Source organism: Bos javanicus, chromosome 3, assembly GCF_032452875.1.
Source record: "Bos javanicus breed banteng chromosome 3, ARS-OSU_banteng_1.0, whole genome shotgun sequence".
Lineage (NCBI taxonomy): Eukaryota > Metazoa > Chordata > Mammalia > Artiodactyla > Bovidae > Bos > Bos javanicus.
The window spans coordinates 42,632,157-42,656,887 of NC_083870.1; the positions used below are offsets into that span (position 1 = coordinate 42,632,157).

At 38.0% G+C, this 24,731-nt stretch overlaps 1 protein-coding gene across 1 annotated transcript in view; it reads left to right on the forward strand.

Annotated features, from left to right (window-relative positions):
• Window positions 1–24,263, forward strand: part of DPH5 (diphthamide biosynthesis 5) — a 46,596-nt gene extending 22,333 nt beyond the window's left edge. The window contains exons 5-7 of the mRNA XM_061411042.1: window positions 13,399–13,438; window positions 15,383–15,486; window positions 17,120–24,263. Of these exons, the coding sequence (XP_061267026.1) occupies window positions 13,399–13,438; window positions 15,383–15,486; window positions 17,120–17,343 (368 nt within the window). The 3' untranslated portion in view covers window positions 17,344–24,263. The remainder of the gene's footprint in view (window positions 1–13,398; window positions 13,439–15,382; window positions 15,487–17,119) is intronic.
• The last annotated feature ends 468 nt before the right edge of the window (window positions 24,264–24,731 follow it).

Here is a 24,731-nt window from a genome sequence, read left to right on the forward strand (position 1 = left end):
AATAAATAAATAATTAAACCCCACAGATTACATGCCCAATGATAGCTGTCAGTGGAGAAGCAGCGTAGATGCTCGCATCCACTACTAGCAAGTGAGGGATGGGCAGGGAGGTGCGGGCTGCATTGCTTAGGGTAAGGACCAGGCCTGAATGCCCTGAGGGCAATCTGAGGGAACTAACTTGAGATAGCAAACCAGACTGTGGGAAAGCTATCCCACCAAAAGCCCTAACCTAAGACACCACCAGGCCCACTCACAGAACAAAGGACTGAGCAGAGCTAGCCAGCTGTGGATCAGCCCATCCCCTGCTGGAGACAGGCAGGCGAAGGCAGCCAGAGACGGAAGGGCACAATCACGGCCCCAAAGAGGCACCATCTACCAAACTGCGAGCAGGCTTCATTGCTAACCAAGACTTCTTGGGATTCTGGACAATCAACGTCCGCCAGGAGGGTCGCAGCCAGAGATCAGCTCCGCAGAAGAGACACATGGCACACCTGAGAAGATGTGCTGGTTGTACACCCAGAAAACTGAGTGGCAGGGATGGGGGAGGTGATAAGTTGCAGCCTTCAACTGGGGGCAACCGCGCTCACCAAGCACCTGGTCACCTGAGCTGCTAGGACCTCGGAAGGGCACAAAACACAGGCCCAACTGAGTCTGCGCCTTTGTGGAGTACTCGAGTACCTGAACCTGTGTGGCTTAGACCTGGAAAGTGCATACAACCCAGGGCTGGCCTCAGACAGTTCCCGGCAGAGGAACCCAGAGCCTAAGCAGTGTAGACTGGGAAAGCACACACACTGTGAGTGGGGGCAAACCCAGTGTGGCTGAGACACTGCAAGCACACACCAGTGTTATTTGTTTGCAGTGTTCCTCCCTCCCCACAGCATGACTGAACAAGTGAGGCCTAAAAAAGTGACTACCGCCCCCTGGCATCAGGGCGGAAATTAGACACTGAAGAGACCAGCAAACAGAAGAAGCTAAAACAGAGGGAACCACCTTGGAAGTGACAGGTGCAATAGATTAAAACCCTGTAGTTAGCACCAGGAGAAGGCAATGGCAACCCACTCCAGTACTCTTGCCTGGAAAATCCCATAGATGGAGGAGCCTGGTGGGCTGCAGTCCATGGGGTCGCTAAGAGTCGGGCATGACTGAGTGACTTTACTTTCACTTTTCACTTTCATGCATTGGAGAAGGAAATGGCAACCTACTCCAGTATTCTTGCCTGGAGAATCCCAGGGACAGAGGAGCCTAGTGGGCTGCCATCTATGGGGTCGCACAGAGTCGAACATGACTGAAGTGACTTAGCAGCAGCAGTTAGCACCAACTACATAGGAAGGGGCCTACAGATCTTGAGAAGTGTAAGCCAGATCAAGGAACTATCTGAAAATGAACTGACCCCACACTGTTCACAACAACATCAGAGAAAGTCCTAGATATATTTTTACTATTATCATTTTTTAAATTAAAAAAAAAATTTAAGTCCTCTATTACTCCTTTAATTTTCATTTTTATAACCTACTATTACTTTGCAAAAAAGAGACCCTATTTTTTAAAGCAAACTTCATATATTTATATTTAATAATTTTTGTGACTTTGTTTTTTTCTTTAATATTGTATTTTTGAGAATCCAACCTCTACTCTAGATTTTTAATCTTTGCTTTTTGGTATTTGTTATTAATTTTGTACCTTTAAGAACCCAATCTTCAGTACCTATTTTTACTTGGGAACGAGATTACTGGCTTGACTGCTCTCTCCCCCTTTGGACTCTCCTTTCTCTCCACTAGGTCACCTCTATCTCCTTCCTCCCTCTTCTCTTCTCTACCCAACACTGTGAATCTCTTTGTGTGTTCCGGACTGTGGAGAACACTTAAGGAACTGATTACTGGCTGGATCTGTCTTGCTCTTTTTGATTCCCCCTCTTTTCCTCCTGGTCACCTCTGTCTCCTTCCTCCCTCTTCTCTTCTCTGTATAGCTCCGTGAATATCTGTGAACGGTCCAGACTGTGGAGAGCACATAAGGAAGTGATTACTGGCTAGCTTGCTCTCTCCCCTTTTGATTCCCCATCTTATCCTCCTGGTCACCTCTATCTCCCTCTTCCCCCTTCTCTTCTCCCTGTAACTCTGTGAACTTCTCTGGGTGTCCCTCACTGTGGAGAAATTTTTCATCTTTAACCTAGATGTTTTATCATCAGTGCTGTATAGATGGGGAAGTCTTGAGGCTACTGTAAGAATAAGATTGAAAACCAGAGGCAGGAGGCTTAAGTCCAAATCCTGAGGACACCAGAGAACTCCTGACTCCAGGGAGCATTAATCAATAGGAGCTCATCAAAGCCTCCATACCTACACTGAAACCAAGCACCACCCAAGGGCCAAAAAGTTCCAGAGCAAGACATACCATGCAAATTCTCCAGCAACACAGTAACATAGCCCTGAGCTTCAATATACAGGTTGCCCAAAGTCACACCAAACCCATTGACATCTCAAAACTCATTACTGGACACTTCATTGCACTCAAGAGAGAAGAAATCCAGCTCCACCCACCAGAATATGGACACAAGCTTCCCTAACCAGGAAACCTTGACAAGCCACCCATCCAACCCCACCCACAGTGAGCAAACTCCACAATGAAGAGAACTCCACAAACGACCAGAATACGGAAAGGCCACCCCAAACACAGCAATATAAACAAGATGAAAAGGCAGAGAAATACCCAGTAGGTAAAGGAACAGGATAAATGCCCACCAAACCAAACAAAAGAGGAAGAGATAGGGAATCTACCTGATAAAGAATTCTGAATAATGATAGTAAAAATGATCCAAAATCTTGAAAACAAAATGGAGTTACAGATAAATAGCTGGGAGACAAGGATTGAGAAGATGCAAGAAAGGTTTAACAAGGACCTAGAAGAAATAAAAAAGAGTCAATATATAATGAATAATGCAATAAATGAGATCAAAAACACTCTGGAGGGAACCAACAGTAGAATAACAGAGGCAGAAGATAGGATAAGTGAGGTAGAAGATAGAATGGTAGAAATAAATGAAACAGAGAGGAAAAAGAAAAATGAATTAAAGAAATGAGGACCTCAGAGATCTCTGGGACAATGTTAAACGCCCAACATGCGAATCATAGGCGTCCCAGAAGAAGACAAAAAGAAAGACCATGAGAAAATACTTGAGGAGATAATAGTTGAAAACTTCCCTAAAATGGGGAAGGAAGTAAGCACCCAAGTCCAAGAAACCCAGAAAGTCCCTAACAGGATAAACCCAAGGTGAAACACCCCAGGACACATATTAATCAAATTAGCAAAGATCAAAAACACAAAGAACAAATATTAAAAGCAGCAAGGGAAAAACAACAAATAACACACAAGGGGATTCCCATAAGGATAACAGCTGATCTTTCAATAGGAACTCTTCAGGCCAGGAGGGAATGACAGGACATACTTAAAGTGATGAAAGAAAATAACCTGCAGCCCAGATTACTATACCCAGCAAGGATCTCATTCAAATATGAAGGAGAAATCAAAAGCTTTACAGACAAGCAAAAGCTGAGAGAATTCAGCACCACCAAACCAGCTCTCCAACAGATGCTAAAGGATCTTCTCTAGACAGGAAACACAGAAAGGATGTATAAACTCAAACCCAAAACAATAAAGTAAATGGCAACGGGATCATCCTTATCAATAATTACCTTAAATGTAAATGGTTGAATGCCCCAACCAAAAGACAAAGACTGGCTGAATGGATACAAAAACAAGACCCCTATATATGTTCTCTACAGGAGACCCACCTCAAAACAAGGTACACATACAGACTAAAAGTGAAGGGCTGGAAAAAGATATTCCATGCAAATAGAGACCAAAAGAAAGCAGGAGTAGCAATACTCATATCAGATGACATAGAATTTAAAACAAAGGCTGTGAAAAGAGACAAAAAAGGACACTACATAATGATCAAAGGATCAATCCAAGAAGAAGAGATAACAATTATATATGCACCCAACGTAGGAACACCGCAATATGTAAGAGAAATGCTAACAAGTATGAAGCAACAGTTAGAACTGGACATGGAACAACAGACTGGTTCCAAATAGGAAAAGGGGTACGTCAAGGCTGTATATTGACCCCCTGCTTATTTAACTTATACACAGAGTACATCATGAGAAACGCTGGGCTGGGGAAGCACAAGCTGGAATCAAGATTGCCGCGAGAAATATCAATAACCTCAGATATGCAGATGACACCACCCTTATGGCAGAAAGTGAAGAGGAACTCAAAAGCCTCTTGATTAAAGTGAAACAGGAGAGTGAAAAAGTTGGCTTAAAGCTCAACATTCAGAAAACAAAGATCATGCCATCCGGTCCCATCACTTCATGGGAAATAGATGGGGAAACAGTGGAAACAGTGTCAGACTTTATTTTTTTGGGCTCCAAAATCACTGCAAGATGGTGATTGCAGCCATGAAATTAAAAGACGCTGACTCCTTGGAAGAAAAGTTATGACCAACCTAGATAGCATATTGAAAAGCAGAGACATTACTTTGCCAACAAAGGTCCGTCTAGTCAAGGCTATGGTTTTTCCACTGGTCATGTTGGACTGTGAAGAAGGCTGAGCACCGAAGAATTGATGCTTTTGAACTGTGGTGTTGGAGAAGACTCTTGAGAGTCCCTTAGACTGCAAGGAGATCCAACCAGTCCATTCTGAAGGAGATCAGCCCTGGGATTTCTTTGGAGGGAATGATGCTAAAGCTGAAACTCCAGTACTTTGGGCACCTCATGCGAAGAGTTGACTTATTGGAAAAGTCTCTGATGCTGGGAGGGATTGGGGGCAGGAGGAGAAGGGGACGACAGAGGATGAGATGGCTGGGTGGCATCACTGACTCGATGGACGTGAGTCTGAGTGAACTTCAGGAGTTGGTGATGGACAGGGAGGCCTGGCATGCTGCGATTCATGGGGTCGCAAAGAATTGGACACAACTGAGCAACTGAACTGAACTGAACAAGTATGTAAGGGGAAATTAACAATAACACATAATAGTGGGAGACTTTAGTACCCCACTCACACCTATGGATAGATCAACTAAACAGAAAATTAACAAGGAAACACAAACTTTAAATCATACGATAGACCAGTTAGACCTAATTGATATCTATAGGACATTTCACCCCAAAACAATGAATTTCACCTTTTTCTCAAGCGCACACACAACCTTCTCCAGGATAGATCACATCCTGGGCCATAAATCTAGCCTTGGTAAATTCAAAAAAAATTGAAATCATTCCAAGCATCTTTTCTGATCACAATACAGTATGATTAGATCTCAATTACAGGAGAAAAACTTAAAAATTCCAACATATGGAGGCTGAACAACACGCTGCTGAATAACCAATGATCACAGAATATATCAAAAAAGGAATCAAAATATGCATAGAAATGAATGAAAATGAAAACACAACAACTCAAAACCTGTGGGACACTGTAAAAGCAGTGCTAAGGGGAAGGTTCATAGCAATACAGGCATACCTCAAGAAACAAGAAAAAAAATCAAATAAATAACCTAACTCTACACCTAAAACAAGTAGAAAAGGAAGAAATGAAGAACACCAGGGTTAGTAGAAGGAAAGAAATCTTAAAAAATTAGGGCAGAAATAAATGCAAAAGAAACAAAAGAGACCATAGCAAAAATCAGCAAAGCCAAAAATTGGTTCTTTGAGAAGATAAATAAAATTGACAAACCATTAGCTAGATTCATCAAGAAACAAAGGGAGGAAAATCAAATCAATAAAATTAGAAAAGAAAACGGAGAGATCACAACAAACAACACAGAAATACAAAGGATCGTAAGAGACTACTGTCAGCAACTATATGCCAATAAACTGAACAACGTGGAAGAAGTGGACGAATTCTTAGAAAAGTACAACTTTCCAAAACTGAACCAGGAAGAAACAGAAAATCTTAATAGACCCATCACAAGCACAGAAATTGAAAGTGTAATCTGAAATCTTCCTGCAAACAAAAGCCCAGGACCAGATGGCTTCACAGCTGAATTCTACCAAAAATTTAGAGAAGAGCTAACACCTATCCTACTCAAACTCTTCCAGAAAATTGCAGAGGAAGGTAAACTTCCAAACTCATTCTATGAGGCCACCATCACCCTAATACCAAAACCTGACAAAGATGCCACAAAAAAAGAAAACTTCAGGCCAGTATCACTGATGAACATAGATGCAAAAATCCTTAACAAAATTCTAGCAAACAGACTCCAACAGCATATTAAAAAGATCATACATCATGACCAAGTGGGCTTTATCCCAGGGATGCAAGGATTCTTCAATATCGGCAAATCAATGTAATACACCACATTAGTAAATTGACAAATAAAAACCATATGATTATCTCAATAGATGCAGAGAAAGCCTTTGACAAAATTCAACATCCATTTATGATAAAAACCCTCCAGAAAGCAGACATAGAAGGAACATACCTCAACATAATAAAAGCTATTTATGACAAACCCTCAGCAAACATTATCCTCAATGGTGAAAAATTGAAAGCATCCCTAAAGTCAGGAACAAAACAAGGGTGCCCCCTCTCACCATTACTGTTCAACATAGTTTTGGAAGTTTTGGCCACAGCAATCAGAGCAGAAAAAGAAATAAAAGGAATCCAGATTGGAAAAGAAGAAGTAAAACTCTCACTGTTTGCAGATGACACGATCCTCTACATAGAAAACCCTAAAGACTCCACCAGAAAATTACTAGAGCTAATCAATGAATATAGTAAAGTTGCAGGATATAAAATCAACACACAGAAATCCCTTGCATTCCTATACACTAATAATGAGAAAATAGAGAAATTAAGGAAACAATTCCATTCACCACTGCAATGAAAAGAATAAAATACTTAGGAATATATCTACCTAAAGAAACAAAAGACCTATATATAGAAAACTATAAAACACTGGTGAAAGAAATCAAAGAGGACACTAATAGGTGGAGAAATATACCATGTTCATGGATTGGAAGAATCAGTATAGTGAAAATGAGTATACTTCCCAAAGCAATCTATAGATTCAGTGCAATCCCTATCAAGCTACCAATGGTATTTTTCACGGAGCTAGAACAAATAATTTCACAATTTGTATAGAAATACAAAAAGCCTCAAATAGCCAAAGCAGTCTTGAGAAAGAAGAATGGAACTGGAGGAATCAACCTGCCTGACTTCAGGCTCTACTGCAAAGCCACAGTCATCAAGACAGTATGGTACTGGCACAAAGACAGAAATATAGATCAATGGAACAAAATAGAAAGCCCAGAGATAAATCCATGCACATATGGACACCTTATCTTTGACAAAGGAGGCAAGAATATATAATGGAAAAAAGACAATCTCTAACAAGTGGTGCTGGGAAAACTGGTCAACCACTTGTAAAAGAATGAAACTAGAACACTTTCTATCACCATACACAAAAATAAACTCAAAATGGATTAAAGATCTAAACGTAAGACCAGAAACTATAAAACTCCTAGAGGAGAACATAGGCAAAACACTCTCCGACATACATCACAGCAGGATCCTCTATGACCCACCTCCCAGAATATTGGAAATAAAAGCAAAAATAAACAAATAGGACCTAATTAAACTTAAAAGCTTCTGCACAACAAAGGAAACTATAAGCAAGGTGAAAAGACAACCTTCAGAATGGGAGAAAATAATTGCAAATGAAGCAGCTGACAAAGAAGTAATCTCAAAAATATACAAGCAACTCCTGCAGCTCAATTCCAGAAAAATAAATGACCCAATCAAAAGATGGGCCAAAGAACTAAACAGACATTTCCCCAAAGAAGACATACAGATGACACAAACACATGAAAAGGTACTCAACATCACTCATTATCAGAGAAATGCAAATCAAAACCACAACGAGGTACCATTTCACGCCAGTCAGAATGGCTGCTATCCAAAAGTCTACAAGCAATAAATGCTGGAGAGGGTGTGGAGAAAAGGGAACCAACCCTCTTACACTGTTGGTGGGAATGCAAACTAGTACAGCCACTATCGAGAACAGTGTGGAAAAACTGGAAATAGAACTGCCATATGACCCATCAATCCCACTGCTGGGCATACACACCAAGGAAACCATAATTGAAAGAGACATATGTACCCCAATGTTCATCACAGCACTGTTTATAATAGCCAGGACATGGAAGCAACCTAGATGTCCATCAGCAGACGAATGGATAAGAAAGCTGTGGTACATATACACAATGGAGTATTACTCAGTCATTAAAAAGAATACATTTGAATCAATTCTAATGAGGTGGATGAAACTGGAGCCTATTATACAGAGTGAAGTGATCCAGAAAGAAAAACAGCAATACAGTATAATAACGCATATATATGGAATTTAGAAAGATGGTAATGATAACCCTATATGTGAAACAGCAAAAGAGACACAGATATGTAGAACAGTCTTTTGGACTCTGTGGGAGAGGGCGAGGGTGGGATGATTTGGGAGAATGGCATTGAAACACGTATATTATCATATGTGAAACGAATTGCCAGTCCAGGTTCAATGCATGATACAGGGTGCTCAGGGCTGGTGCACTGGGATGACCCAGAGGGATGGGATGGGGATGGAGGTAGGGAGGGGGGTTCAGGATGGGGAACACATGTACATCTGTGGCAGATTCATGTCAATGTATGGCAAAACCAATACAATATTGTAAAGTAAAAAAAAAAAAAGACATTTAGGTTGTCTCATGTACAAAGTTCTCTATTATTCAATAATATATAAATTTGTACATTATCAGAACCCCAATCAATATGTCTCTTTAAAAGAGAAGACTGTAGAAAAGTTTTACTAATGGTTAGCATTTCTTATAGGGTAGAATTTGGAAATTATGTAGAGCAAAGGTTAGCAAACCACCTCTGCTGGATCAGATATAGGCTACCACCTGTTTCATAAAGTTTAATTGGAACACAGCCACGCTACTTCATTTATGTATTATCTATGTCTGTTTCATGCTACAATGGCAGCAATAAGTAGTTTTGACAGAGACCTTGTGGCCTTCAGAACCTAAAATATTTACTACCTGGTTCTTTACAGAAACATTTACTGACTCCTGATCTAAAGTAAAATTCTGCCTAATGTAATGTACACCCTGTATTCCCCAGTGATTTTCTTTCCCATTACCTTGTGTAACTTCTTGTATTACCATTCATCTGAATTGTTTTATTAACTCGTTGGTTTTCTTCTTTACTTCGTAAGAGCAGGGACTTTGTTTTACTGATTCCTCTCTTTCTAATGTCTAGAAGTGTAGGACAGTGTAGCTGTCCAACAGATATGTAATAGAAGTTAATTGGTTAACATTTACTTTTAGTTTCAGACTTGATCTTATTACCCATTGTCACAGAAAATCTTTAATTCTTGCTAGTTCATTCAGTTCCAGCTAGATTACATTCCTTTTTTACTCCAGTAAGAGTGACACCTAATTAGTTCTAGATCTAGATCAGGCCATGCATGCTTCTCTGGTATTTTTTTTGGCTTATGCCTGAATCCCACAATTTACTGGTATGATAATGCTTTCTTATTTTAGTTAATTATCAGTGTAATTTAGTAATTCATTATTAGCTAATTAGCTTTATAGTTTTGTGTTTGGATTTTCCATGTGGAAAGATACTAGCCTCCCTCTTTAGTAGTTCTTATTGGCAGAACTTATTTTGTGGTTCTTGTTAATTCATGTGGAATATGCCATTAAAGGTATCCATCATGTTATCTTAAACTTAGAGCCAATTAAGGCCAGCGCTATGTAGAAAGTCAAAGGAGAATGATGCAAGAGGTACAGGCATTTAAAAAAGCTTTTATTAAAGGCAGAGGTAGAAATATATGCAACTGAGGGATGACAGGGATTCATTGGAGCTCAGATATGAAGTGTGTGTGTGTGTGCGTGTGTGTGTGTGTGTGTGTGTGTGTGTGTGTGTGTTTAAACAACAGAACTGAGTTTTTAAAACAGAATGAGGATAAAAGTAGTCTTAAGAGGCAAGCTACCTGTGATAACATCTTCATGTATCACGAAAAAAAAAATAGAGGAAAGGGGGGAAAATTGGAATTATCTTTTGGAAGCTTTGAAAGGGCAGTTAGAAATTCAGCTCACATGGAGAAGGAAATGGCAACCCACTCCAGTATCCTTGCCTGGAAAATCCCACGGACAGAAGAGCCTGGCAGGCTGTACAGTCCATGGGGTCACAAAGAGTCGGACACGACTGAGCAACTAACACACACAGCTCTAGAGCACAGGCTCAGTAGTTGTGGCCCATGGGCTAGCTGCTCCATGGCATGTGGAATCTTCCCAAATCAGGGATGGAACCGATATCTCCTGCATCGGCCAGCAGATTCTTTACCACTGAGCCGGCAGGGAAGCCTCCAAGACCCTTTTTAGTTTACATAAGTAATTGTATGCTGTATTCATTTCCTATTTCTGCTGTAACAAAATATCATAAACTTTAGACAACACGGATTTATTCTATTACATATGTGGAAGTCAGGCAACAAAGTGAATTTTAAGGGGTTAAAATGAAGATGTCAGCAGGGCTGTTTTCCCCCCCTGAGTTTTCCAGGGGAAATCCGTTCCTTTGTCTCCTGCAACTTCTAGACAGTGCAGCGTTCCTCAGGCCTGGCCACAGCACCCCAGCCTCTGCTCCTGTTGTCTGACATGGCCTTCTACTTGCGCCAGTCTTCTGCCTCCTTCTTATTAGTACCTCTGTGGCTACATCAGGCCCTCCCAGATAATTCCAACTCATCTCTCCTTTTCAAGATCCTTATCTGCAAAGTCCCTTTTGCTGTAAAAGGTAACATTCACAGGTTCTGGTGATTAGCATGTGAATATCTTTGGGGCCCAGCAGTCAGCTTATTACAGGTGTCTTAAGTGTGTGTCACTGAAGTTTTCTAAGTGGCCAGGACCTGCTGGCATCATCAGTGTATACTTGGAAGTTTTATGGGAAAACCTAGTCATTATCAAGATAAGCTGTACTCAGACCATGGGTAACAGCCAAAAATCTACTTTTATTAATGAGTTTATAGACACACTTGGCTAAACCTGAAGTCTCCCAGTTATTGTTTGAAAGAATAAAGTGCTTACAAAAGAATTTAAACCTAAAAAAAAAAAAAAAGAAAGAAATTCAGCTCACAGTATTTATTAAGTATTTATGCCCACTGTGGAGTTAGGTTCTTCTGGAATACCAAGGAAGTATTAGACCTGGGTCCTGCTCTCAGGATTTTGAAATCTAGTTGGAACTAATGTGCTGTGTACCTGAAAGTTGAGAGAACAATTAAGTTCTATTGTATCGAGGCAGGAAGGACAAACCAGAACTTTGGCTCTTGAACTTTCTCTAAGAGCTGCTGCCTCTTTTCTTGGCTTTCCTGGGAAAAGACAAACAAGGTTAAACAATATATCTTCCTTGCTCCATTAACAAAAACAGGAACAAGGTGTGAAGTATAAGATATCATGATTCTAACTTCTCAAACCATAGATCTCATCATTTAATCACCTGGAGTTCTCATTATTTTTAATTAGTATGTATTTATTGAATGGCTGCTCTTATGGGCCATACCCTGTAAGGATTAGTGAGAATATGTCATGGTAAGAAACCATAGAGAATTTAAAATTTACTTGGAAAGGCAAGACTAATATATATGATGTAATTGGAGATTAACAAAATATAGCACTACTTGTATGTCTGTCTCAAAGGACAAAGAGCCTTTGGGAGGAAGTCTATAAAGGTTTCTGAAGGAGTTGGGACTTTTACTCTACTTAAGAGGTAGATAGTTTAAATTAGCTGTCATAGTAGAGCCACATGAACAAATTTATTCAGTAGAATTTATGGTGTATCTGCTAGGTACTCTACATTATGCTAGATGCTGGTACTAAAATGAGTAAGAGAAGCTTACATTCTAGAAAGTAGAAAGGAATAAATATGGCCTGTGTAAATACAAGGTAAGATGAGTCTGGCTTGAATTTATTCACTAATACACACTTACGTTAGTGAAGAAGCATTTGCCCATAAAAATTCTCCCCAGCCCTCTTCATTTTTAAAATAAAATTCTATAGAATGTATCATTTAAAAAGTGAAAAATGGAAATATTAAAAACTTAACTATCACAAATAACATTTCAGAAGCTCAAGGTGAATGCATTAATAAATGTTTACTTTTTAAAAATGATTACAGCTATTAGGTAGAGGAGATCTAAGTTGATGTTTATATCATTAATTGTATTGCAGGCCATATTTCAATAACAGGTATACATATTTCCTATATGTGCCATACAATGAAAATGCCTAAATAATGAATTTCAAACCTGAAAAATATATTCATTGCTGGTTCTAAGAACATTTAGAATATATGTAAGGGATTATCTCTAGAGCATTTTCCAAGCAAATACTTAGTATTCTTTGTAAGAAAAACTTTTATAATCACTCGGGAAAGTTTATAATCACTTGAGAAAGTTGTCAAAGTCTATCAAAAGGACCACTCAGTTACACTCTATTTATTTTTGCAGTAACAAACTTTGGCCGAACCATTTGTTTTTAGCATGTAGAACAGGAAGCAGCTGTTGCTCTTGCTGTTGTGTACTGAGTTCCTGTGAGGATGTAGAGTGATTCTGCTCTTTTACCTTCTACCAGATTGTTTAGCTGAGCATCAGTGATTACAAAGCATAAAGAATCAAATCTTTGTGATGTTTGCATCATCAAGCTTTATGAGAGCAAGGGCTATATGTGTTTTGGCTGTTGTGGCTACCAGTCCATGCTTGGGAAATCCCCATTAAAGTATGAATATTTGGTATTAAAATGTTTCATAAGTTACTGGCATATCTTACCATTCACAGAAAAGCGAAAGTCTCTTCAATACGTGGTAAGAATTTTCTTTTATTTGCATTACATGCATTTAAGCTTATATTCTAGTGCCTGAAAAATAGGTAAGAATAGGAACATGTTAACAAGAACTTTCCAGTTGGATCTGTGCAGTTACCAGCTAATAGAAATGAACACAAAGATTTTGATTAGCTGTTAGATAGTGTATATGCCAATATTTGTCTAACTCTTTCCTGTCTTCTTTTCCAAGAGGAAATTCAGTCCATTCAGGATGGTCTCCGGGTCAACCTCATGTTTGTTTTCTAACTAATGATCTTTATACAACCACAAGCTTCCATTCTTCTTTATATTTCCTTAAAAATGTGGCCAGATACAAGTGTGAGGGAAGATTGTCACAGACTCTCAAATTAGCATTTTAGAGACTTGAGAATAATATTTACCAAAAATTTAGGTGTTTCAGCTGAAGTTTACATGTAGGATTTTGGGTAAAGTACTTAATTAAAATAGAACTATCTGTTTTTGCTTCCTACAGACATCAAAGTAAAGGAGCAGTCTTTGGAAAATCTAATCAAGTAAGTTCGTATTCTGAGAATGCTTAATTCTATTTTAATTCCATGGACTATAAATTCTACTTAAATGACATAAGTTCTAAAGATTGTTGAAAATCAGTTTTCAGTAACAGTGCAAAATTTAACACTTTCAATCTTATGAAATGTTAAGCAGTATGATAGAATAGAAATAGCAGTAAATTTCATGGGTTCAGTATTGAGAACAGTGGTTGGCACCTAATAGGCACTCAGTAAATATATGTGGAATGAGTTAACTGAGAGTCAGAAAACATGGGTTTGAGTCATGAGTTGGACTCTGGTTATGTGCTCTTGGGAAAGTTACTTGCATTTCTGAGCCGTATTGTCTTCAATTGTATATTGGGGGAAATAACCCCTTTTTACTTATAGATGCAGTAGCTGCTACCCATCTATAACTAACGAGAGCTTTAAATACATATGACTAATGTAACTGAGGAATGGAATTTATAATTTAGTTTTAATTAATTTAAAACTAATACTCAACTAAGTAACTAGATAACATTTAAGTATATTTAGAACAATTCAATATGTAAATCTACTTTTACAACCATGAATTTTATGATCTGAATACGGATCAAGTATTTCCAGTGAAAATTTAACATTTGAATTAAGATGTACTAAAATATAGAATACATTCCAGATTTCAAAGACTTAGTACAAAAATGATGTATAATAATTTGTATAGGAATAAATGTTGAAATATAACATTCTGGATATATTGGGCTAAATAAATACATTATTAAAATTAATTTTGTCTCTTTTTTTTACTTTTGTTATTGTAGATACTATTGAAAATTTTAAATTCTATTTGTGGCTTGCATTATATTTCTCTTAGACCTGAGTTACAGAATTGTTTTGAGAGTCAACAAAATAATCTATATGAATTTTTTTGTAAACTGCAAAAGCAATATTTTGACCATTGAGCACATTTGATAGGCTTTTGAGGCATATGGAAGTAAACATATCTTATCCTCCAAGACTTTGAGATATTTATTGCTGTAGTTTACTTTTCTTAGAGGAAGATATGAAAAGAGGAATATGTGGTTTAAACATGGTAATAAAAATGAACCCTATAAAATCTGATTAGAGTATAGAACAAATTTCTACTGATTAGAGTATAGAACAAATTTCTACTTATTTTGAATTATTTTTGCCTAAAGAACCACTTTGAATAAGAGTAAGTAGAGACATTACTTTGCCAACAAAGGTCCGTCTAGTCAAGGCTATGGTTTTTCCTGTGGTCATGTATGGATGTGAGAGTTGGACTGTGAAGAAGGCTGAGCGCCGAAGAATTGATGCTTTTGAACTGTGGTGTTGGAGAAGACTCTTGAGAGTCCCTCGGACTGCAAGGAGATCCAACCAGTCCATTCTGAAGGAGATCAGCCCTAGGATTTCTTTGGAGGGAATGATGCTGAAGCTGAAACTCCAGTACTTTGGCCACCTCATGTGAAGAGTTGACTCATTGGAAAAGACTCTGATGCTGGGAGGGATTTGGGGCAGGAGGAGAAGGGGACGACAGAAGATGGGATGGCTGGATGGCATCACTGACTCGATGGACGAGAGTCTGAGTGAACTCTGGGAGTTGGTGATGGACAGGGAGGCCTGGCGTGCTGCGATTCATGGGGTCGCAAAGAGTCGGACACGACTGAGCGACTGAACTGAACTGAACTTTGATTTAAGCATTTATCTTTAAGTTGTTGCACTTATTTCTGCCAACATTTCAGTGAGATGAGAGAGCATTTGAAATAGGACAATGAAGAAAGCTTAAGAAACTAAAGGTAAATGATTTACTTAAAGTGAGTAACAAGTGGCAGCTTCAAACAGAACATAGAATGTGGTAATTGACTATACCTGGGGGAATAATTACATTAAAAATGTATTATGTAATTTCATGGCTAAGAACAGTGGCATCTACTTTTACACTTACAGGGGAAGAAAGATCTATGAACCTCCTCGGTATATGAGTGTCAACCAAGCAGCCCAGCAACTTCTGGAGATTGTTCAGAATCAGCGAATACGAGGAGAAGAACCAGGTACTCAGGAATCTTAAAAGGGCTCTCATATTCCCCTCATGCTGCATTGAGATGAGTATGTAACATCTGAAACACACACATGCATTACCAACACCACTCAAGTGAGTCAGTGTGTTTGCATTCATTTTTTTCTTATCATTTTTTTCATCTTTCCCTTAAATCTCATAGGCTGAAAGTTCTACTCAAAAGTAATGGATTTCTTTCTAGTAATGGAAATGGATTCTTTCTAGTAATATTAATATCATTCTAGAAAGTAAGGATTTTTTTTTTCAAATTAAATATAAATCAGATTTTATGTAAATAGGTTAGTATAAATATTTTGGTGAAATACAGAACCTCCATTTTAGCCCAAGTCTATATTAAGCTCTATCCTGCAAAAGTATACTGAGACCAGGTATAGTTGTTTTTTCAGGATAAAGACCAGAGAATTTACCCTTGCATTCTTAATATCTAGACACAATAGATGTGCTATATAATAAAATGTTCATTGTCAATAGATTTTTTTTGAGAGGTTCTTAAATAAATCTGTCATTATATTCTATTACAAGGTGCTGACTGGCGTTGAACACATATTTCTTGATGGGAAAGATACACAAAAAGATTCTTTAATAACCATTGGCCTCAGTAGGCCTTGTTAAAACCATGAAACAAAGAACCTGCAGGGGTGCTGTAGCCCATACCTTTGTACAGAGTTCCTTACATTCCTGCTCGTCCTTGGAGAAGTCATTTGCCCCATTTTGGTCATTTGTCAATCAGGACAGCTTTTCCAACTAAAGAAAATCACAAGAGGGTCTGCTAAAGAGCAGACACACTGGAATGAATAATGAAGTTCACTAATGTATGTTATTTCGAACTTAAAAGCTTAAGTAATGTCATAATGTCTATTATTTCTTCAGGGCTGTGTAGTTTACTAAGTACTTTCATATCTATTATCTTAGTCCTTAAACCACCCTTTATGAAGGATAGTTTTCCCACAAAAAAGAAGAAACTGAAGGTTTGTCATATAGCGGAATGGTCAAGCACAGACTCAAATCTATGTATTTATCTCATAATCTTCTGCTTTTTCCAGTATATCTTGGTCAATGTGAAAATATCTCAAACATTTTATTTACAGTATAATCATGTAATAAACACTGTCCACTCAGAACCTAGTTAAAGACAAATGCTATGTGATAGAGTATGGATACAGGTAATTATTCATCAAGTCCTAAAATTTTAAACTAAAGTAAGTCTTTGGAATTCCGAAATGGTAAAGTTAGGAAGTACTACTTTACTTTAAATGTTAGGTAGTGCAAATGGAAATGGCAACCCACTCCAGTGTTCTTGCCTGGAGAATCCCAGGGACGGGATCCTGGTGGGCTGCCGTCTCTGGGGTTGCACACGACTGGGGTTGCACAGTCGGACACGACTGAAGCGACTTAGCAGCAGCAGCAGCAGTGCAAATAATTTAGAAAAGCCTTAGATAAATCAGCAGATAGTATGTCTATAATGAGTGACTAAAGGAGATTTAATATATTTGCGACTTATTTGGGACTTCTTTAAATGTATTTTTAGTACTAGTGTTAGTTTGAGTGGATTCAGGATAATGCATTTACTGAATTGAATGGTGGCATCTTTGTTTTTCTTTTAATAGCAGTCACCGAGGAGACACTCTGTGTTGGCTTAGCCAGGGTTGGCGCTGAGGACCAGAAAATTGCAGCAGGCACTTTGCAGCAGATGTCTACTGTGGACTTGGGAGGACCATTGCATTCCTTGATTATCACTGGAGGCAGCTTGCATCCACTGGAGATGGAGATGCTAAGTCTGTTTACCATACCAGAAAATAGCTCAGAAGCCCAAAGCATTGGTGGACTCTGAATACAGGCATCTTCTATTGTGAGATGTTAATTTCGGTCATATATACACATACATGTATTTGTGTAACAAATCCAATAGGTCTTTTGGTTTACCTAATAAGTATAAATTGAGTGACCAAGAAGAAAGATACTCCAACAGTGCTTGGTTTCCTGTGTCAATGAGTTTTTACCCTGTGATATCATCAGTTGTTGCTGCTAATTTGGCAGTTTTTCAGGATGAACATAAGTGGAACAGACCAAACTGGAGAACTTACAGCTAGATAGCCATAGACAGAATCATTTAAAGGCAATGTCTGTTTATGAAACCAGTTTATACAAGATAGAACTTTCTTCTCTCTTAAAAAGTCTGATGTCCTGACTGCAAGATACATTGTCCTGACAGCATGTGGTATTAATACATATAAACAGAGATGAGAAGAATATGTTACCAGCCAACAGTCCCACTTACTTAGGGCTCAGCTGAGCACACGCCACAGAATGACATCCTTTTGCATTGCTTTGTGTTGTTTAGCTGACGTCCTAATTATGTGCCTCGTATTCTGCTGTATTTTGGAGGTTATATAATTATTGAATTATAAATGTTCAGGCAGCCATGAACAGTTGCTGTTTGGTTTTAAATAGCATCTTTCACATCCATGCTGAAAAGTGGAAAATTTGCTGACTACAAAATAAAATTTTTAAAAATTTAAGCTTGAAGACAACAATAGATTGGTCAAGATTTGTCATATCACTTAACAGTTAATATGCCTCCCTATGTATGCAAGTAGCCACATTCTTCTTCCTAGTTGTAAATCACACTCCATTTATTATGTTTCATGACTATGAAGTGTTACACTTTTTGTCAGTTCAAAATAGAAATAGCCTTGCTCCATGGCCTTGCTTCAGTTGGTCTAACTCTGATTTCAGTTGACCCTTGAACAACACAGGTTTGAACTGTGTAGGTCCACAAAATACATACTAAGTACTGCACAGTCTGGTCGGTTGAATCTGCAGTTGGTTGAATCCATGGACATGGAACCACAGATGTTTTCAACTGCATGGAAGGGTCAGTTCCCCTAACTCCTATATTGTTCAAGGTCAGTCAACTCTGTTTCCATGGCCTAATCAGTTTATCTGACCTCTTTGCTCAATAGATTCACTAAAGTTCATCAACTACTTCCCTCTTTTCTGGGAGCAACAATTAATAGGAGATTATTTTGAGTTACTTCATTTGAGATAAAAGATATTTTAATATATGTGAACCATTCTATTTTCAATCTGTCAGATGCAAAATAAGAGAGACCCAAGGGCATTTAAGTAACAGTTCTGTATTTTTTTTCTAAAGCGTTAAATTAAACAGTGAAGAATTATAAAATGAAGGACTTCTGATTTGGGTAGTGGTGGAATAGGTTGCAATGTACAAACTCTCCCAATGATAAACTCTGGGAAAATATAATAAATAACTGTCTAAAGGCACCAAGGAGTGACCAGAAGTAGTAAGAGAACTATACTTACATGATTTTTCCCTCAGGGAATTTACCAGTCAGTCTGGTGAGTGGGAGGCTAGAATGGAAGAGAAAGTTTAAGTCTTAATGACTTGAGTTGTTGGAATTGGCTGCTGCTGGAGGAGCTGTATACTGAAGGAGAAAATTCTAGAAATGAAGGTGGCACTGAGGGAGGAGACTTCTAATCTGCATGATCTCCTCTTAAATCTTTGGCTAACTCTGGCATTGTGCATGTGCAGGGAAGACTCCAGTGAACCTGATGGAAAGCTGTAGCTGGGAGGCTGAAAAAGCTGAGCAGAGATTGTTGCTCTCTGTTGCAAGAGAACTCAAGAGTTTGAATCCCAACAAGTTAGAAAGCTTGTACCTTAGACTTTGCATCAAATCCCTAGAATGGTTGTTTATTAGCAGTAAAGGCTGTGCCTAGGGCTAAGGATTTGTGCTAAAACTAAAGACAGAATCTTTAACATAATGTGAAATCAAGCCTCCATAAAATCAAAGTGACTAGCCAATAATTACCTGCCTGCTAGAACAAAGCTTATCATTTCCAGAGCATAATAACAAAATGAATCAATCTATCAACAATGCCTCGAATGCTATAAAATATTATGAGGCATGCAATGAAATAGGAAAATATGACTTAAGGTCAAAAAGAGAAAAACACACAGTAAAAAGAGATCCTACCAACCCAGATATTGGAATTAGCCAACAAGGATTTCAAAGCAGCTCAGAACTGTGTTCAAGTATGAAAAGGAAAAGTGGTTGTAGTGAATTAATGTAACTGAGTACTCTTAGCAGAGTAATGGAAACAAAGAGAAAACCCCAAATGGTTGAAGTTAACAACAGAGTGCAGATGATGAACAGAAATTTTCTGAGGAAAAAAGGTTGGAGGGAAGAATAAAAGAGCACAGAACCTCAATGCCATGTGAGGCAGTATCAAGCAATTCAACATATATGTGATTGGGTCCCCAGAAGCAGAACAGAAAACAAATAGGACAGAAAAATACAAATTAAACAATCTTTATGAAAGCAGAATTAGTCACCAGCAGACGCACACAACAAGGAAAGCTGAGGGAAGTGTTTTGGGTTGAAGGTAAATGACATCAGCTGAAAGAAAGGAAATAATAAAATGTAAGTATAAATGACTATCAGATTTTCTTTGCTTTATGTTTTTAAAAGCTATTGGGTTTTCCTGATAGCTCAGTTGATAAAGAATCTGCCTGCAGTGCTGGAGATCCCAGTTCGATTCCTGGCTTGGGAAGAGCTAGTATTCTTGGGCTTCCCTGGTGGCTCAGCTGATAAAGAATCCGCCTGCAATGCGGGAGTCCTGGGTTCAATCCCTGGGTTGGGGAGATCCCCCGGAGAAGGGAATGGCTACCCACTCCAGTATCCTGGCTTGGAGAAGTCCATGGACTGTATAGTCCATGGGGTTGCAAAGAGTAGGACACAACTGAGCGACTTTCCCTTTTAAAAGACAACTGACAATTTAACATAGTATTGTGGCATGTATTTAGCTATAAAATATGTGCAAACAATAACACAAGTTGCAGGGGGAAAGGGAATTATACAGTTTCAGGATTATTACATTTTATTTGAAGTAGTAGAATAATAACTGTAGGTAGACTGTGTTAAGGATATATATTGTAATCCTTTGGCAACTACTACCAAAAAAAAAAAAAAAAGCACACACACACACACACACACACACTTGGCAGAAGTTAAAAAAAATGAGAAGAATTAAATACTGAAAGACATATAATTAACCAAAAGAGGACAGGAAAGGAGGAAATAAACATTAAAAAACATAGGACAAAGAACAAGCAAATAGTGGAATGGAAGACTTAAATCCAGCCAAATCAATAATTGCTTATTAGTATCACAGTTGTAAATTAAGTAGTCCAACCAAAAGGAGTAGTTTTTTTTTCAAAGGCTCAACTATATGTTGTCTACAAGAGTTAAACTTTATATATAAAGACTCTGGATGAAAGTAGAAGAATAGGGAAAAAATAAACAATACAAACAGTAAGCATAAGAAAACAAGTGGCTGTATCAGCATAAGACAAAATAGACTTAAAAAGAAGGAGTATACTAGAGATATACTTTTCATAAAGAAAAGGGGCAGTTCATCAAGAAGACAATCCTGCATGTGTATGCATTGAATACCAGCTTGAAAATACATAAGGCAAAAATTGGCAAAATTGAACGAAGATGCAGACAAATCCACAAAGTTGGGGATTTTAACAACCTTCTGTCAGCAACTGATAGAAGTAAACAATATCAGTAAAAGTATTGATTTGAACAAACCAACCATTTAGGTCAAATTGTTAGGTCACTACAGTCAACAGTGGTAGAATAGATATTTTCAAGCACACATGAAACACTTATGAAAGTAGACCGTAAGCTTGGCTATTGACCACACTGAAATTAAATAAAAATTGCTGGCAAAAAAAAAAAAAAGATATCTCTAAAAGTCCCAAAATTTGGAGATAAAAGAATGTATTTCTGAGTAAAAACATAAATAAAATGTGAAAATTTGTGGGATTCAGATAAAGTAGTATTTAGAAATTTACTGCTTTAGAAAAGAAGAAAGTTTTAAAATCAGTGATCCAATTCTGGAAAAGCAGAATGTATTAAATTTTAAGTAATTAGAAGGAAGCATCCTGGAATGCAAAATCAAGTGAGCCTTAGGAAACATCACTACGAACAAAGCTAGTGAAGGTGATGGGATTCCTGTTGAGCTATTTGAAATCCTAAAAGACGATGAGCTGAAAGTGCTGCACTGAGTATGCCAGCAAATTTGGAAAACTCAGCAGTGGCCACAGGACTGGAAAATGTCAGTTTTCATTCCAATCCCAAAGGCAATGCCAAAGAATGCTCAAACTACTGCACAATTGCACTCATCTCACACACTAGCAAAGTAATGCTCAAAATTCTCCAAGCCAGGCTTCAACAGTATGTGAACTGTGAACTTCCACATGTTCAAGCTGGATTTAGAAAAGACAGAGGAACCAGAGATCAAATTGCCAATATCTGCTGGATCATCGAAAAAGCATGAGAGTTCCAGGAAAACATCTGCTTTATTGAGTACACCAAAGCCTTTGTATGAATCACAACAAACTGTGGAATATTCTTAAAGAACTGGGAATACCAGACCCCTGACCTGCCTCCTGAGAAATCTGTATTCAGGTCAAGAAGCAACAGTTACAACTGGACATAGAACAGCAGACTGGTTCCAAATCGGGAAAGGAGTATGTCAAGGCTGTATATTGTCACCCTGCTTATTTAACTTACATGCATAGTACATCATGTGAAATGCCAGGCTGGATGAAGCACAAGCTGGAATCAAGATTTCCGGGAGAAATATCAATAACCTCAGATACTCAGATGTCCCCACTCTTGTGGCAGAAAGCGAAGAACTAAAGAGCTTCTTGATTAACGTGAAAGAAGAGAGTGAAAAAGTTGGCTTAAAACTCAACATTAAGAAAACTAAGATCATGGCATCCAGTCCCATCACTTCATGGCAAATAGATAGGGAAACAGTGGAAACAGTGAGAGACTATATCTTTGGGCTTCAAAATCACTGCAGGTGATGACTGCAGCCATGAAATTAAAAGACACTTGTTCCTTGGAAGAAAAGCCATGACCAACTTAGACAGCATATTAAAAAGCAAAGACATCACTTTACCAACAAAGGTCCATCTAGTCAAAGCTATGGTTTTTCCAGTAGTCATGTATGGATATGAGAGTTGGACCATAAAGAAAGCTGAGTGCCGAAGAATTGATGCTTTTGCACTGTGGTGTTGGAGAAGACTCTTGAGAGTCCCTTGGACTGCAAAGAGATCCATCCTAAAGGAAGTCAGTCCTGAATATTCATTCGAAGGGCTGATGCTGCAGCTGAAACTCCAATACTTTGGCCACCTGATGTGAAGAACTGACTCACTGGAAAAGACCCTGATGCTGCGAAAGATTGAAGGCAGGAGGAGAAGGGAATGACAGAGGATGAGATGGTTGGGTGGCATCACCGACTCGATGGACATGAGTTTCAGTATGCTCCAGGAGTTGGTGATGGACAGGGAAGCCTGTCGTGCATGGGGTCACAAAGAGTCAGACACAACTGAGCAACTGAACTGACTAAGAAGGAAGCAAATACTTCACATAAGAGCAAAAACTGGTAAAATAGAAAATGGACAAATAGTAAAGAAAAGCCAATGGGGTCACAAAGAGTCAGACACAACTGAGCAACTGAACTGACTGAGAAGGAAGCAAATACTTCACATAAGAGCAAAAACTGGTAAAATAGAAAATGGACAAATAGTAAAGAAAAGCCAATAGAATGTCAAAAATATTAAGTTGCCAGGGGATGTAATAACTGAAAATCTCATTACTGGTAGGTATATAAATTGGTACAACTACTTTGGAAACTAGCAGTTTCATATAAATTAAACATACAACTGCCCCATGAACTTTCAAAGCCAGTCCTATGTATTTACTGAAAATAAATGAAAACCTACTGACAAAAATAGTCCATGAATGTTTATAACTTTGTATCTTTATTCATTCATAGCCCCAAACTGGAACCAAGCCATGTGTCCTTTACAGGACAATGGACTTAAAAATTGTAGTATGTTTTGCAATGGAATATTACTTTACCGTAAAACAGAATGAACCACTGCTGACACAAAAAACCTGAGTGAATTTTAAAAACAGGTGAAAGAAACCAGACATAAAAGGGTACACTTCCATTTATATGAATTATAGCAACAGGCAAAACAGTGCTTGAAAACAGTTGTTACGGAGAGAGTAAGAGTGACTAGAAGAAGAGAGAGAGTGAGGAGTGATGAGTGACTAGGAGACAGAAAGGCACTGTGGTCATGGAAAGTTTCTGTATCTTGACGTGGTGTTGATTGTATGCGTATAAATATTTACCAAAATTCATTAAGTTGTATAAATTCAGGATCTGTGCATTTTTCTGTTATGTTTTCCAGATAAAATAGGCTTATGCATTTAAGCTGAATTTCAGATCAACAACTTTTTAAAATACGTTTATGTTCCATTCAATATTTGGGACACTTAAGAAAATATTTATTTGAAATTGAATTGAGTGCCTGTGTTTTTATTTGCTCATTTTGCCAAATCTAATCTTTATGTAATTTAACCTCAATAAATGAAATTGTAAAATGAAAAATGTGCACTATTCATCAAATAGTTTAATGCTATTTTAAACTATTACACAGTGAAACTGCTTTCATAATCTAGACACAGACTAGTTCTCTCTCTCACAAACACACCTTCACCCTTTCCCTTTATGTTCGCCGCTTCTACCCACCTATAATGCCTGGCAACCATTGATCTGATCTTTCTCTGTAGTTCTGTCCTTTTGAGAATATCATGTAAATGAGACTGGCTTCTTTCAATAAAATGCTGTTTAAGATGCATCCAAGTTATTGTTATGTGTCAGAAGTTCATTTTTTTTTAATTGCTAAGTAGCAGTCTCATATAGACACAATATTCTTTATCCATTAACTATTTGAAAGAGATTTGGGTTTTTTTCAGTTTTTAGCAGTTATACATATAGTTGTTAAAATAGTCACATACTGTTATTTGTATGAATGTAGATTTTTATTTCTCTAGAATAGACACCCCGCAGTGCAATTGCTGCATCATATGATAAATGTACATTTAAGCTTATAAAAAACTGCCAAAATGATTTCCAGAGTGCCTATGTCATTTTGCTTTCTTGCAAGCAATGTGAGAGTTCCCATTGCTGTGTATCTTTGTCAGCACTTCATATTGACAGTTTTTTTTATTTTAGCTCTTCTAATAGGTGTGTTGTGGTATATCATCATAATTTTAATTTGCATTTTCCTGGTGGCTAATAATGTTGAACATCTTTTCATGTATTTATTTA